General features: G+C 39.3%; 1 protein-coding gene across 4 annotated transcripts in view; it reads left to right on the forward strand.

Annotated features, from left to right (window-relative positions):
• sbno1 (strawberry notch homolog 1 (Drosophila)) overlaps positions 1–15,797 on the forward strand; it is a 171,729-nt gene that overhangs the window by 48,785 nt on the left and 107,147 nt on the right. For 3 of the 4 annotated variants that reach the window (XM_068054523.1, XM_068054524.1, XM_068054522.1), the window contains exons 3-8: positions 1,971–2,265; positions 10,696–10,799; positions 12,002–12,095; positions 14,098–14,258; positions 14,375–14,508; positions 14,592–14,682. In XM_068054523.1, coding sequence (XP_067910624.1) covers positions 1,971–2,265; positions 10,696–10,799; positions 12,002–12,095; positions 14,098–14,258; positions 14,375–14,508; positions 14,592–14,682 — 879 coding nt within the window. Of the gene's footprint in view, positions 1–1,970; positions 2,266–3,265; positions 3,299–10,695; positions 10,800–12,001; positions 12,096–14,097; positions 14,259–14,374; positions 14,509–14,591; positions 14,683–15,797 lie in introns of those variants that run through there. The other variant, XM_068054525.1, reaches the window with a different exon arrangement.

Here is a 15,797-nt window from a genome sequence, read left to right on the forward strand (position 1 = left end):
AACCTCATTGCAAGCCCAGGCGTGTGACCGGACTCTCGGCAGTTCTGAAGTATTGCATTGGATGACTGATTTCCCGCCTTCTGGAAAAGAGCCTGTCTTTTGGATCTCAGATCATGACTTGTGATGTTGAGTGCTCAATCTCCAGCTGCATGTTCTAGATTGTCTCTGCCATTCTGGCCCAATCTGTTAGAATTCCAGTGTACGAAGTTGATTGCATGTCATTGAGCCACTGCTATCTGTGGATTTTTGGTAGAACGGGATCCCTCCACCACCACACCCACAAACAAAACTTCAATTTTAATTTCTAAGAATTTATTTTTAGCTAAATTGGTGTAATTTCTTTTGAAATTTTTGAAATGGCACACATTTTTGATCACCATAAATTGAGAGTACAAACTTTGGTGCAAAATTTAAATAAGTTAGAGAAACATAATTTGATGGTACAAATGATTCAATTTAGTGTTCTGTGGAGTAGGAGAGTGACCAAAAACCATTAGCAAATGTTGCTTCAGCCTCATTTAAACAGTGTAATTTTATTTAATTATTCAGTGCAGTTCACATCCACGTGTTTTATGTATCTAATTTTTAACATTTGTTCTTTTTCAGTGAGTTTCCTTTCTAAATTTGATAACGATGCATGGTTTTTTGGAAACATGCCAACTCATTTATTTCAAGTATTCTTGCAAATGCTTGGATGATTTATCAAATAACCTACTAGTCAATCCATCCTATAAAGCAAGCATTGATGCCAAGCTCTGCACCTTTTGATGACTGCCACTGCAGTGAAGGGGGAAAATGATTTTTATGGAACTATATAGAGTAATTATTGGTGAGCAGTGACCTTAAGACTGTGGTTTAATTTCCAGATTGGTACGTAGGTGTCCTTGAAACAGAGATTTAGCGTACAGGACAGAAAAATATGTAGCTCAAGCAGAGTACATTAAGTCTTAATCTCTGCCTTCGAAGCATTTTCTTTTATGTTGTATGTTCATCAGTTTTGATGATCATTATCATGGTCTGGTATCCAGCAATTCTGGGTAGATTTCATGTCAACAGTTTAAAGGACTTTACTCTGAAAAATGCCTTTCTCCCAGCAATAGTGATGAAGAAAATTTGATGGAAGCTGATTACTATTTGGTTATGCTTGATGTAGCTATCAGTCAATTTATGGGATTCTGTAACCTGACTGCAGAGTGGTAGAAGGTTCCCATAAACGTGTTAAGTGTTTGACTGTCACAATTGTAGAAGACAACTGTATACCGAGCTTACTGATGAGGATCATATCTTTCCTTCCCTTTCCAGGAAAAATTAAGGAAGCCAATCAATCATTTTCCATTGTATTGTTTGTCTGAATAATTGGGTGTCTTCAAATTTTGAATATAATAATTCCAGCTTCACTTCATTACAACCCAAAAAACTTTAAACTTAGCACTGGTGTAACCTTTGAGTTATTATTAGTTAATGTGGTAAATTTGATCTCTTTCTGAACTTTCTGCCTCGTCTTTGCCAATTACATAGAACTGTACAAGAATAGTCTATTTGACCCGTAGATCTATGCTGGTGTTCATGCTCAACACATGCCTCCTTCCACACTAATTCATCTAGCCCTATCAATATTGCCGATATCTGTCCCCCTCATGCTTCTCTACTTCTCCCTTAAACGCATTTCTGCTGTTTGTCTCAATTACTCTCTGTGGTATTGAGTTCCACATTATCACCACTGTCAGGCTAAAGAAGTTTTTCCTGTATTCGTTATTGGCTTTATTTGCAACTATTTATGGCATCTAGTGGTAACATCTTCTCTACATCTACCCTATTGAGCCACCTTGAAGTTTTAAAAACTTCTATTATGTCACCCCTCCATCTTCGCTCCTTTGGGAGAAGAGAGCTCCAGCCTGTTGAGACTGTTTTAGTTATTCTAGTTGTAACGTGAGCAAATTAGTAATTTTATAATTTTATTTTTTCAACAGCCTCCGACAGCGACCACTTTTGTGCTAAATCAGCTGAATCAGCTGCCAAACCTTGGAACAACATTAATTGTGACAAAGGCACCTGTTAATGCAGTGTCTCGTCCCACAGTTAGTGTAGCAAAGGTTGTTCAGACCAGCTCACTTGCACTATCGTCTACAGCTGCTCCAACTGTAGCCACAGCGTCAACCAAGGACCAGATACAGCTTAAAGACTTACTTAAAAGCAACAGCTTATCTGAATTGATGAAAATGAAACCACCGTCCAATATTGTTCAACCCATTACAACAGCAGCCAGTAAGTTATTTTCATTCAATATCATTTTATTTGAAATTGTACATTTCATCTAGGTTTAGGAATATTCAAACCTATAAAACGCAAGTTTGATCCATTTAATTATTACACAGCCTCTTCATTAGCTTTGTTTATATATGGGTCAGAAAAACTCTTACAACAATGGATAGAATGGGCAAGTTGAATTGGGTGCAGGTCGGTACCATTTATTATCTGGCATTTCACAATTTTTTTGATAAGTTTTTTTTGAGGAATATGCTAAGGTTTGGCTAAACTTGTTTAAATTTAGTGCTGTATGTGCCAAAGTCTGCTTGATGAGTATGCATGTGCATTTGATAAAAATTCACTGAGACATGTGGCACTGAAACCTTTGGTTTGCTGAAAATAAATTGCAGTGGCATGAAATGCACAAGCCTTCAAGCCATGAAAGTTAATTAAGACTCCACCTTTTTTTTAATAATCCTCCAAGCCGTGTTGTGTGTCCCTTACGCAATGGCTGCTGTGCACAAAAATGTTACAACACAGCAGCATGCTCCTTTTTGTGTTTGAAGGCTGATGCATGTTCCATGATCGCTGGCCTGTGCTGCAGTTGCATGACTTAATGGGTTTAGTGTGAAGAGGTTGCGTAGTTCTAATATGAAAAGTAGTCCCTTTACATTGTTGTTTTTCAGTCTTGTCAAAATTAAAAAGTAATGGAAACAAAGCATTAGTGAGAACAGTTTGTAAGATTTCTATTACTTAGATGTGTGCATGCAACATACTGTGTAATCCATGGTCCACAAAATGCTTCAGAACCTATCCACAGCAAAGAAGTCATTCAGTTCAGTTGGAAACATTACTGCAAAGTTTATATTTTGGTTGAGCTTTTACTTAATTTCATGTTTAGCTAATTAACTGAAAGAAGCATTTAATATTGATGATGCAAGCTGCTGAATAGTGCAAGAGAATTTCCAGCACTGGGTGTTAGAAACTTTTTTCCGAATTAACTTTCTTACAGAAATTGTACTACTCACTTCTAAGATGATGAATAAACCAGGTAAGGTAATAATGCCATAAAACCATAGGAGAAACAATGGGTAAAAGCTTCATTTCTGTATGGTGGGGAGACCTCCAACTTAACAGTTCACTGCATTACATTTGTAGAAAACAAGTCGATCCATTGTGAAGCTCACCTTCCTCTGGTGGTTATTAGGGATGCATGTTAAGTAATGTACTTTTACAACCTGAAGGTTGGAATTATGTTGTTTTCACACTGGCAGTCTCCTGAATCTAGTATCAGGAGCAAAACTGAACACTTAGTATATTTCTTCTGGAATCTGAGAATTCTCACTGTCTTGTTTATCAGGGTGTCACTTTTTGCATTTTGCATGTAGGCATCTCTTATAGAATAGTTTGTGTTTGCACATTGGTGTGGGGGTGCAGTACATTTTTCCTAATTAATTGCACTTAACCATTTTTATATTTGTTCCAAAAAGCACAAATTGTATGCTACATCATTTTGTAACCTGGAAAGCCTGTCAGGCAACCCTGTTTGTGAGGCTGTGGGATGTACTCTGAATTAGTGATTGAAGCCGAGATTGTCAGCATGTTAAGAATAGGTTAGATAGGTTGAAGCAAAGGGGACTTAAAAGGATATGGGAACAAGGCAGGTACATAGGATAGGGTATAAAAACAAGAAATGCTGGAAATACTCAGCAGGTCTGGCAGCATCTGTGGAGAGAGAAGCAGAGTTAACGTTTCAGGTCAGTGACCCTCCTTCAAAACTGGCAGATATAAGAAATGTGTAATGTATATATAAAAAATATCTGCCAGTTCTGAAGCAGGATCACTGACCTGAAACGTTAACTCTGCTTCTCTCTCCACAGATGCTGTCACACCTGCTCAGTATTTCCAGCATTTTTTGTTTTTATTTCAGATTTCCAGCATCCGCAGTATTTTGCTTTTATATACATAGGATAGGGTACTGGTCTTGTGGTGGGTAAATACCACACGGGCTGGGTGGGCTGACTTGTAATTGTATGTAAACTTATTATCGAAGATTGGGTTCAAAGTAGCCTTGTGACTGCCAAAAAGCAGAATTATACTCTAATTCTGGTGTTTAGCCATATTGCAGATGTTAATATTGACAGTGCTGAGCTGAGTGACATGAATAACATGAATGAAAAGAGCCAAAAGTTGTTTATATGCCATATATATTTGGACTTGTATCTTCTGGGGACCCGAAAATTAGGAGAGGTTTTTTTTTTAGTGAGATTGAGTCTGAAATCAGAAAACCAAGATGTGTTAAAATGGCAGCTTGAGATGTCTGCATATTCGTGAGATTGTAGAAGAAATCTTTATCAGTGACTGTCTAGGCTCCGTGATGTGAACTATGCAGATCATGGAGAGAAAGCTTGAACATTACTGGTCTGCGCCATTCTAAAATGTTAATTTAAAAAAAACAATGTACAGTGATTTCTCTGACAATGACTCGGGTTCGGGTCGGGCCGGACACGCACGGTAAGTGCTCTCCAGTAAGTATTAAAAATAAAAAAAAACTTACCTGAGCTGGGAGTCTGGGACGAAACTGAGTCTGCGCGGTGTGCGAGTGAAGTCACTATGAGGTCATCACACATGTGCTGCAGCTTTGTGGAGATTCCCAGTCGGAAGATAAGTAAAGGATTGGGTTGGGTCTGGCGCGGGGCGAAATTGGGGGGACTCTGGCCGGGTCAGGCTAGAGTACGCTATGGATCGGTCGGGTTCGGGTCAGGTTCTTTTTCCCGACCTGAGCTAGTCTTTAGTATCAATTGCTCACCAGTTAGTGCACGTGCTGGATAGTGATCAGGAGAAGGAACCTTGGCTTGTTATCTGAGGTGCGTACTGTATCCATTATGTTCTCTTGTATAATAGGTGCAACAAAAAATTATGGTGTAGCCTAGACTGAAAACACGTATAAAATTTTGAAGCAAAAACAGCTGAAATTGCACAGTGTAGGCAGATAATGGTCAGTGCATAAGTTGTATAGTGTACTTTATAAGACTTTTAGCTACCTGTCTACTTCAAGTATGTAGTGGTAATGTCATTGGGCTAGTAATCAGAGTCCAGGCTAATTTCCTGGGGACATGGGTACAAATTCTACCATGGCAGCTGGTGGAATTTTAATTGAACATAAAAAAAAAATCTGGAATTGAAAGCTAGTCTCAGTAATAGTGCCATGAAACAATCATCGATTGTCATAAAAACCCATCTGGTTCACAAATGTCCTTTTAGGGAAGGAGATCTACTGTCCTTACCTGGTCTGGCCTACATGTGACTCCTGTTGATTCTTAACTGCCCTCTGAAATGGCCGAGGAAGCCAGTCAGTTTTCAATCAGGGATGGGCAGCAAATGCTGGCCGAGTCAGCGACGCCCACATCCCATGAAAGAATAAAAAAAAAAGTATGTGTGATAGCATGGTGCAATTTTAGGAGCTCCACTGGTGTAATGGAGCTCTGAAACAGATAATGATTAGGATTGTAAAATAAAATTTCGGAACTTTCAGATTCAGAATGTTTTATGTTGTGGTTGTATTTGCAGGGTACATATCTTTCTAAAATTGGTGCAATGTACTAAGAATGGAAGTGACCAGTAAATCAAATTAGGTACTTAAAATACAAGTGGAGAGATCTCAGTAATGTGTAGGAAATTTCTGACATTGCAAAGACCTGAACTTTCATAACGCCAAAGCAAAATACTGTGGGTGCTGGAAATTTGCAATAAAAATGCTCAACACTCAGCAAGTCAGGCAGCATCTGTGGAGAGAGAAACAGTTAATGTTTCAGGCTGTTGAACATTCATCAGAACTAGTGAAAGATCATTGACCTGAAATTTTAACTTTCACAAAATCACAATCACAGAATTGCTACAGCGCAGAAGGAGGCCATTCGGCCCACCGTGTCCGCACCGGCTCTCCTAATGTGCATTTCACCCTGCACATTCTTCCTTTTCATATAATAGTTAAATACCCTTTTGAATGCTTCAATTGAACCTGCCTCCACCACACTCTCGGGCAGTGCATTCCAGACCTTAACCACACGCTGTGTGAAAACATTTTTTCTCATGTCGCTTTTGCTTCTTTTGCCAATTAGTTTAAATCTGTGACCTCTGTTATGGTCCTGTAGTTTTTTTTTCTTGGAAGAATGCAGTGTGCCTTTAAGGCTGGAAAAGGAGCAGCACTGCTTTAAGGCAACAAACTCCAGAGACTGAGTCAAAGAATGCATTCTTGTTGCCCCAGGATACAGCCACTGCAGACCAAAGACGCGAGATACATTTTTGCCAATTGACATTTGAAACTAGTTGAAAAACTGGCTTTTGAGGCACAGTTAATAGAGACAGGCACACAGTTGGACCAGCATATACTGAAGGAAATGAGAGCATTCTTTGGTTTATTTAAACCCTATTTATTGTACTCTCAGAATTCTGATGTTAAGCCAGATTAATTTCTTAAAAATAAAATAACCAATTCTCTTAACTACTGAGCTGTAATTGTTGAAATTTATCGCTGGAAAAGAAGAGCATCAATTCAACTGCTGAACTAGACTATGGACTGTTCTACTGTTAAACCTTTTCTTCCCCCAACCCATTCGGCTGTGGGGCTGTAAGGACTTCAAGCAACCTTGGACCATTCCACATTGGAAGATTTCACTTTGGCAGGAGCGTACATATGCAAGGACACTAATTTTTTCTATTTTAAATGTTTATATCTTGGTGTTTAAGAATTTAGTTTTTCTAATTAAACAGTTAATTTGTTGATCTAAAGACACCTGGTTTGGTTAGCCTCATTCGGGGGGTTAATAGATGGTACAATTTGGCTGGGTCTTTCTTTAAATTGGAAAGCTTAAAATGATATGTTAGGCGATCTGTGGAGGGATGGGAATGAATCAATGGTGCGTTTCTCCCACCACGATCAGAATCGTTTATTTTGATTGGGGGCTTTGACTTGAGCGGTCAGTCGTAACACCTCCATTCTCAATCCTTTCACGAGTGGGAACAGTTTCTCCCTATCTATTCTGTCCAGATCCCTCATGATTTTGAATACCTTTATCAAATCTCCTCTCGCCCTTCTCTTCTCCAAGGAAAACAGTCTTAACTTCTCCAGTCTATCTTCATAACTGAAATTCCTCATCCTTGGAGCCATTCTCGTGCATCTTTTCTGCACCCTCTCTAAAGCCTTCACATCTTTCCTATGCTGCCTAGAACTGGATGCAGTACTCCAGCTGTGGCCCAGACTCGTGTCTTATACAAGTTCAACTTTACTTCCTTGCGCTTTTACTCTATACCCCTATTAGTAAGGCCCAGGATACTGCATGCTTTATTAACCGCTCTCTCAACCTGTCTAGCCTCCTTCAGTGACTTACGCACATATACACCCAGGTTTCTTGGCTCCTGCACCCCCTTTAGAATTGTACCCTTTATTTTATATTGTCTCTCCATGTTCTTCCCACCAAAATGTATCACTTCACATGTCTCTGCATTGAACTTCATCTACCACCTGTCTGCCCATTCCACCAACTTGTCTGTCCTTTTGAAGTTCTACACTATCCTCACATTTCACAATGCTTCCAAGTTCCGTATCATCTGAAAACTTTGAAATTGTGCCCTGTACACCAAGGTCTAGGTCATGAATATGTATCGGGAAAAGCAAGGGTCCCAACACTGAACCCTGGGGAACTCCACTACAAACCTTCCTCCAGCCAGAAAAACAACCATTAACCACCACTGTTTCCTGTCACTCAGCCAGTTCCATATCCATATTGCTACTGTCCTATTTATTCCATGAGCTATAATTGCTCACAAGTCTGTTGTGTGGCACTGTATCAAATGCCTTCTGGAAGCTCGTGTACACCACATCAACTGCATTGCCCTCATCAACACTCTCTGTTATCTCCTGGAAAAAACTCTAGCAAGTTGACACTATTTTCCCTTACAAAATCCATGCTGGCTTTCCTTAATTAACCTGCATTTGGCCATGTGACTATTAATTTTGTCTCAAATTAGTCTTCTAGAATTTTCCCCACCATTGAAGTTAAACTGACTGGCCTGTAAATTGCTGGGCTTATCTTTACACCCTTTTTTGAACAAGAGTGTAACGTTTGCAACCCTTGAGTCAAAGGAAGACTGGAAGTTATGGCCAATGCCTCTGCAATTTCCACACTCAGTTCCCTCAGTATCCTTGAATGCATCGCATCTGGTCCTGGTGTCTTATCCACTTTAGGCGCAGACAGTCTATCCAATACCATCTTATCAATTTTAAAAGCTTCTGGTGTCTGAATTACTTCCTCTTTCACCAGTGCCTGGTTTGCATCATCTTCCTTAGTAAAGACAGATGTAAAGTGTTCATTTAATACCTTAGCTATGCCCTCTGCTTCCATGTGCAAGTCCCCTTTTTGGCCCCTAATTGGTCCCACTCCTTTTTCCACCTTTTTACTATTTATAGGTCTACAGAAAACTTTGGGATTCCCTTTCATGTTAACTTCATACTCTGTGCTTCTCTTATTTGCTTTTTCACTTCCCCTCTGAACCTTCTATATTCAGTCTGGTTCTCAATAGTATTTTCTATCTGTACACTTTTTCTTCTTTAGCTTAATCTCTATCTCTCGTCATCCAGAGAGCTCTGGATTTGTTTAACCTATCTTTCCCCTTCGAGGGAACATACCTTGACTGTGCCTGAACTGTCTCTTTGAAGGTAGCCCATATGCAGCTACCACTTTTCCTGCCAACCTTCGATTCCATTTGTTCATCTCTGATCCGTTCCTACCCCATTGAAGTTGGCTGTCCCCCAGTTAATTAATCTCATTCTGAATCGTTCTATGTCCTTTTCCATAGTCAGCCTACACCTTTTGATACAATGATCACTGCCCCCTAAATGATCTACTGCAACTTGATACACTTGGCCCACCTCATTCCTCAGAGCCAGGTCCAGCAGTCCCATCTTTCTCATTGGGCCAGAAACATAGTGCTGTAGAAAATTTTCCTGAACATACTCTCTGAACTCTTGGTCCTCTCTGCACGTCACACTACTACTATCCCAGTATATGTTTGGATAATTCAAGTCCCCCATTATAACTATTTGTAATTTTTGCACTTCTCTGTAATTTCCTTGCAAATTTGTTCCTTTACATCCTGCCACTAGTTGGTGGCCTATAGACAACACTGAGCATTGTAACTGCACCTTTTTGTTCCTTAGCTCTAACCAAATAGACTCTGTTCTCGACCACTCTGGGACATCCTTTTGCTCCAGCACTGCTGTGTTCTCCTTTATCAATACTGCCATCCCTCCCCCTTTTTTCCCTTTGCTGTCTTTCCTTAACACCACCTATCCAGGAATATTTAACAGCTAGACCTGCCCTATTTTGAGCCGGATTTCTGTTGTAGCCACATCATATTTCCACAGTCAATCTGTGTCTTTAAGTCACCAATCTTATTAGCAATACTCCGTGCATTCACATACATGCAAATTAACCCTGATTTAGACTTTATTATTTTATCCCTTACTTTGACCCCACCTGATAACTTACTGTTCCCGACTCCAGTGCTACCTATCTCTCCTAGTATTCTGTGCACCTTGGTATTACTCTTTTGATATTTCCTCCTCGTACCCACACCCCTGCCAAGTTGGTTTAAACCCTTCTCAATAGCGCTAACAAATCACCCCTCAAGGAAATTAGAGCCCAGCTCTTTTCAGGTGCAACCTGTCGGGCCTGTATGGGTCCCTCCTCCTCCAAAACTAGTCCCAGTGTTCCAGGAATCTAAAGCTCTCCCTCCAGCCACGCATTCATCTGCACTATTCTCCTATTTTGATACTCAGTTGCGTGTGGTACTGGGAGTAATCCAGAGATTACTACTTTTAATGTCCTGCTTGATAATTTCTTACCTGTCTCGCTAAACTCTTTCTGCAGGACGACATCCCTCTTCCTTCCTATGTCATTGATAACAATATGGACCATGACGGATGGCTGTTCACCCTCCCCCCTCAGGGTGCTCTGCAGTTGTTCAGTGACATCCTTGACCCTGGCACCAGGGAGACAACACACCATCCTGGATTCATGTCTGCGGCCACAGCAACACCTGTCTGTTCCCCGACTTTCTCCAAAGATCCTGCCAGGACTGAACTTTGTTTCGATTTGTAAACTTTTATATCCTGACTGAAAATTCACAAGAAAACTTAACACTGCAGGTCTTTCTGAATGCAGTCCAAAAGATGCATCACTATTTTAGGATTAGTAACGCTTCTGATTAAATATATTTTTATTGTTCAGCCTAAATACAGTCAATTGCAACCCTTGAGTGTTAGTAAGACTTGAGTTTAGTCACTGATTACTATGTAATGCATACATTTACAAGAATCATTAACAATACTTTATAATTAACTTTTGTAGTCTGTTTCGAATTTAAACAGTTGTACTTTATCTGCAGCTGACTTGAACAATGGTGTTATGAAGAAGGAATCATTGAGTAAAGAAGTAACTCGGATATGGGTCAATGAGGATATTAAAATGCGAAGCTTTTCTCCGACTCCGGTAAATACACCTTTATTCAGAATTTTGAACTTCATTTTTGTCAGTTTTCTGCCTCTGCTTCAAATTTTAATAGGAGCAATCGAACAGAGGACATTGTTAAGCATGCTTCTATTGAAAATGTTCATTTCATGATCAGTAAATTTTCATCTAAGTGTGAGTGTGTATGTGGGGCGATTCCTGTTCTAACTGCCTGGCTCTCAAATGCAACACCCACTTATTTGGAGAAGGATGTTGTGCTTCACCTCATGTCTGTGAGCAAGTGAAGCAAATCAACTGTTTTTGTAGTCATTGTAAGGATGGCTTTGTGAATTTGTAGTTCTGTGTAAACTCTTGTGGTGAACTGCAACATCTGTGATAACACATGATTATGGATTACCAGTTAATACTGTTTACTTCAGATTATGTAAACTAATGCAGTTACATTGTAAATTACTGACAACCTGATTTTTTTTTTTATTTGTGCATTCACATGAAGTAATTCATATCACTATAGATGTAGTTCCTTCTCCACTATAACCCTCAACACCCCTCCTCTCAACCTCTTTATTATGTTTCTGGCCTCCTGTGCATGCCCCCTGCTATACTGTAGCAGCTGTAGGCATCTCTAACCTGTTTTTATTTTGAGCTATTAAGGCAGCATCAACATTGCTTTTAAATCTGTTTAAAACCAATATTGGTAACTTTTATAATGTGGCTATTTCTCACTATACAAAGTTCATATGAAAGTAGTATTGGACAGAAGATTCCACTTGACTAACCAGTCCTTGATAGAAAAGAGCATCTTGGTAATTTGCATGGGGTTTTCCCTAAACACGGGATATCAGTTTGTGAATGAGTATGTAACTTTTCGCTGAGCAAATGTGGTATTCAATTTGAAGTCAAAATTTGTGCTATTTATCCTTGGGAAAATTTGTGCTATGCATGTGGATATAAAATGCGCATCAGTACACGACTCCCTTGCCAAGAGATGTCTGGCAACCCTGGGTGGCAGCCAATTCAGAACTATTTTAATGCATGTAAAATTTGTAAGATTTGGTAAAATTAACTTTCACAGTTATTGGGCTGAAAAATGGAAGCTTCAGTTCATGTAGCATTAACTTCTCTGGAGGTTACCACATGGCTCCATCTATCTGCTCCTAAGCTAAAGGAATTTAATACTATGGATTTAGCTTGCACTCCTAATCTCTCATTTCAAATGATAGAAATTGCCCCTGAAAGATGAAGAGGAACCTGAGGAGGAAGACGATGAGGAATTGGGCCATGCAGACACATATGCTGAATATATGCCGATGAAATGTAAGTCGGTTCCCTCAAAAAGTGTAAATTGAATTGTCTACTTCCAGGTCACTTGCCTGTTTTTAAGTATTTGTTCCATTCTGAATTGTATTGTTGAATGTGTGGTGCAATAGTTAATTCCACTGGAATTAATTGATGTGAGAATGGAAATTCAAAATTCTATTGTAGTTAGTAATATGTATTAAGTGGAATTTCTTTCATAGTGAATGCATTTTCTACAGCCCAAATTTTAGTTGCCTTTTGATATAACTGATTTCTGACTTCCCCTAAATTGGTTCATTCTCAGTATAAACAATCTGTTACAGCGGGATATATTTTACAATAAGGTGGTATATCATAGCATAATGTTGGTGTCCAAACTATGGCTCAGGGGCTTCTTAAATGCAGGCCTTGGCAATTGCCCAGTGACATTTTCATTTGCAAATACTTTCTATGCTAATTTGGCCTGTTTGAATTTCTGGTAGTTTGGAAATGATCTTTCACTTATGGATTTGGGATTTATCTACCAATGAGGGAGCAGTGACTGGTATAAGTAGTGTCCTCTTAGTGAAGAAATTTGGTCTACTTTATTTTAGTTATGAGTGTAGCACTTGATGGCACTTGAGTCGAAGAGACTTAGTAGTTGGCAGGAAAAAAGACAGAGGCGCAAGGGGAGAGCCAACTGTCAACAGCCCTGACAAACAAATTTCTCTGCAGCACCTGTGGAAGAGCCTGTCACTCTAGAATTGGCCTTTATAGCCACTCCAGGCGCTGCTTCACAAACCACTGACCACCTCCAGGCGCGTATCCATTGTCTCTCGAGATAAGGAGGCCCAAAAGAAAAAAAAGAAAACTTGATGGTAAGCAATGCATTGGCCCTTGAGAGTTTGGAGACACCGCTGTACTGTCAGTGACAACAGGGGAATTCATGGTCCTGATTTTACATCATCGGTTACAGTGCGGTTGTCAAATGGACCAGCCATTCAATGACTGAAAGTGCCAGCCTTGGCTCAGTGGTAGCATTCTCACCCTTAATTTGGAAGATTGTAGGTTCATGTTCCACTCGAGACTTGAGGACACAATTTATTCTGACTTGACAGAGGACAAAGGATCGGCACAACATTGTGGGCCGAAGGGCCTGTTCTGTGCTCTATGTTCTATGTTCTTCAGCGCAGTACTGAGCGAGTTGGAGGTGCTGCTTTTTGGATGAATTGTTAAACCAAGGTCCTGTTTTCCCTTTCTGGTGTATGTAAAAGTTCCCAGAGCACTATTTGAGGAAGACCAAAGGTATTCTGTCTGGTTCTGGCCAGTATTCATTATTCCGCCAACATCACTGAAACAGATTGTCTGGTCATTATCGTTTGTTTACGGGACCTTGTGCACGAATTGGAAGTTGTGTTTTTCTATGTTACAGCAGTGACGACAGTTCAAAAGTACTTAGGCTGTAAAGTGCTTTGGGAATACCTATAGCTCTGAAAAGTACTATATTTATACAAGTTCTGTCTTTCTGTAGTCATCTGTTCGTACAAAAACATTTTCTACTTGACCCTTTGCAAATTTGAATTATTTGCAAATTACTACTGTCTTTGGTGGGACTTCTGACTGAATTGCATTTTTAGTACACTGGAATATAGAACTTGTATGTCAGAGTATTGTTTCCAATGTTATGCACGAACGAAAAATGCTGGAAACATACAGGTGATCTGTAAAGAAGTAGTTAACATTTTGGATGTGGACTTTTGAGGTGAGTAAACAACTGTAATAAGTTGTCATTTTACTCTTTACAGTTAGTTCATGGCTGACCTCATTTCTAACATAATTTACAGTCTGAGGGTACTTTTAAATTTTTTTTAGTGAAATGCCCATATATGCCAATAGAAGACAACTTTCTAAATATAAATTGAGTTACTACTTTTACTACTACTATTGTAGTTATTAAAGCAGAATTATTAGTTTATTGAATTTAATTCACCATTGAACCTATAAGCAATTATTTACAGCCTCCGTTATCTTTTGTTAACAGTGAAGGTTGGCTTGCGCCATCCTGATCCAGTTGTGGAGACCAGTTCTTTGTCGAGTGTAACACCACCTGATGTTTGGTATCGGCTGACTGTACAAGAGGAGACGATTGACAGTGGTTGGCTTTCTGCTTTGCAGCTGGAAGCAATCACATATGCTGCTCAGGTATTAGTTTTTGAAAATGTCTTCACTGAAATAAATTAATATGCAAATATCTGTGGTATTTTCATAATTTAGTGTAGCTATTAAACCAGGTACATTGTTTCATGTTTGAACCATAGCAACATGAAACATTCCTCCCCAATGGGGACCGTGCGGCCTTCCTGATTGGGGATGGTGCTGGTGTGGGTAAAGGAAGAACCATTGGTGGCATAATTTTTGAGAATTACCTTCTTGGTAGAAAAAGATCACTGTGGTAAGTGGAAATTAGCATTTATCCAAATTTTAAAAAGCTGATCTATTATAGTTGGCTTCTGTTAAATTTTGTGCTTATTACAGGTTTAGTGTGTCCAATGACTTGAAGTATGATGCTGAAAGGGACCTGAGGGACATTGGAGCAAAAAATATCCAGGTTAATGCACTGAATAAGGTAAATTACTGAACAATTCCTCCTTTATAAAGGTATGCCATCATATTGAAGGAACAGTGGCCCATTATTTAGCAAGTGTTTCATGACATCTTCTGCTACACACTTGAGTATTTTTTAAATGTACATATTTTCTATTGCCTTCCCAGTGACTAAGCCCATTAATATACCCTTCCACCCAAAAATACTCCTCCCCTGCTTTCTTGATATAAATTTTCTTTCATTCCCATGTTTCTGTGAATGGCTCTTTGAACCACCCACTGGAAGTTGGCTTAACTTGTCCTGGCCTATGGGTCGATACTATCCTCCATGGGCATTCCTCTTTGGTCACGAATTGGGAATTCCTAGTGAAGGCTGCATCCTGTCACTCTGTAACCAGTAAATAATATTATATTGGACATAATTTTAATTTGGAGATGTTAACCGCTAAATTTTAACCACATGCTAAATGATACTTCCCTGAAAAGCGAATGATATCTGTAGTTCTTATTTATAAATGCTGGTTGCAATAACAAACATATCACTTTTGGACATTCTTTGAGATGTGCTCCTTGCATTAATTTTGGTAGAAATATATGTCTTAGAACCCCTTTTAAAAACTCATTTGCCTTCAAACTCAGCTGAAATCTTGTTCAGAATTGTAGCCTGTATCCATTAAGTTGAAGCTGATTAATGTGAAATCGCAAAATATGTTTGGCCAGGATCTGTATGCAGTACAGCTGCAAATGAAGTTTGGGTATAGATGGTTACGATGTCATGATGTTGTGCAATGTATCCCAGGGTGCCTAGAAATTTACTGCACCTTTTATATTCTTCCAACCCGCACATGAAGGTGCTAACTTTTGTGATTCTGTGGGTGAAGGTTGCACAGTGGTGCCTTATTCAAGTAACTATTTTTTATTATGTAAACCTAAAGGATAATTGATTATTTGATCAAGTAGGGGTGATGTATTTCAGTTGAATCTAATCTATCCATACATTCACACTTTCAAGCTCAGTCAAATGGATAATGGTTATCAGACTGGTTCATCTTTTTCTAGCTTGGGCCACTAACGCCAAATGTAAAAAAACAAGGACGGAAGACTTGCATTTATATAGCGGTTTTCTCAACCACCGGA

The sequence above is a fragment of the Heterodontus francisci genome, chromosome 23, assembly GCF_036365525.1.
Source record: "Heterodontus francisci isolate sHetFra1 chromosome 23, sHetFra1.hap1, whole genome shotgun sequence".
NCBI lineage: Eukaryota > Metazoa > Chordata > Chondrichthyes > Heterodontiformes > Heterodontidae > Heterodontus > Heterodontus francisci.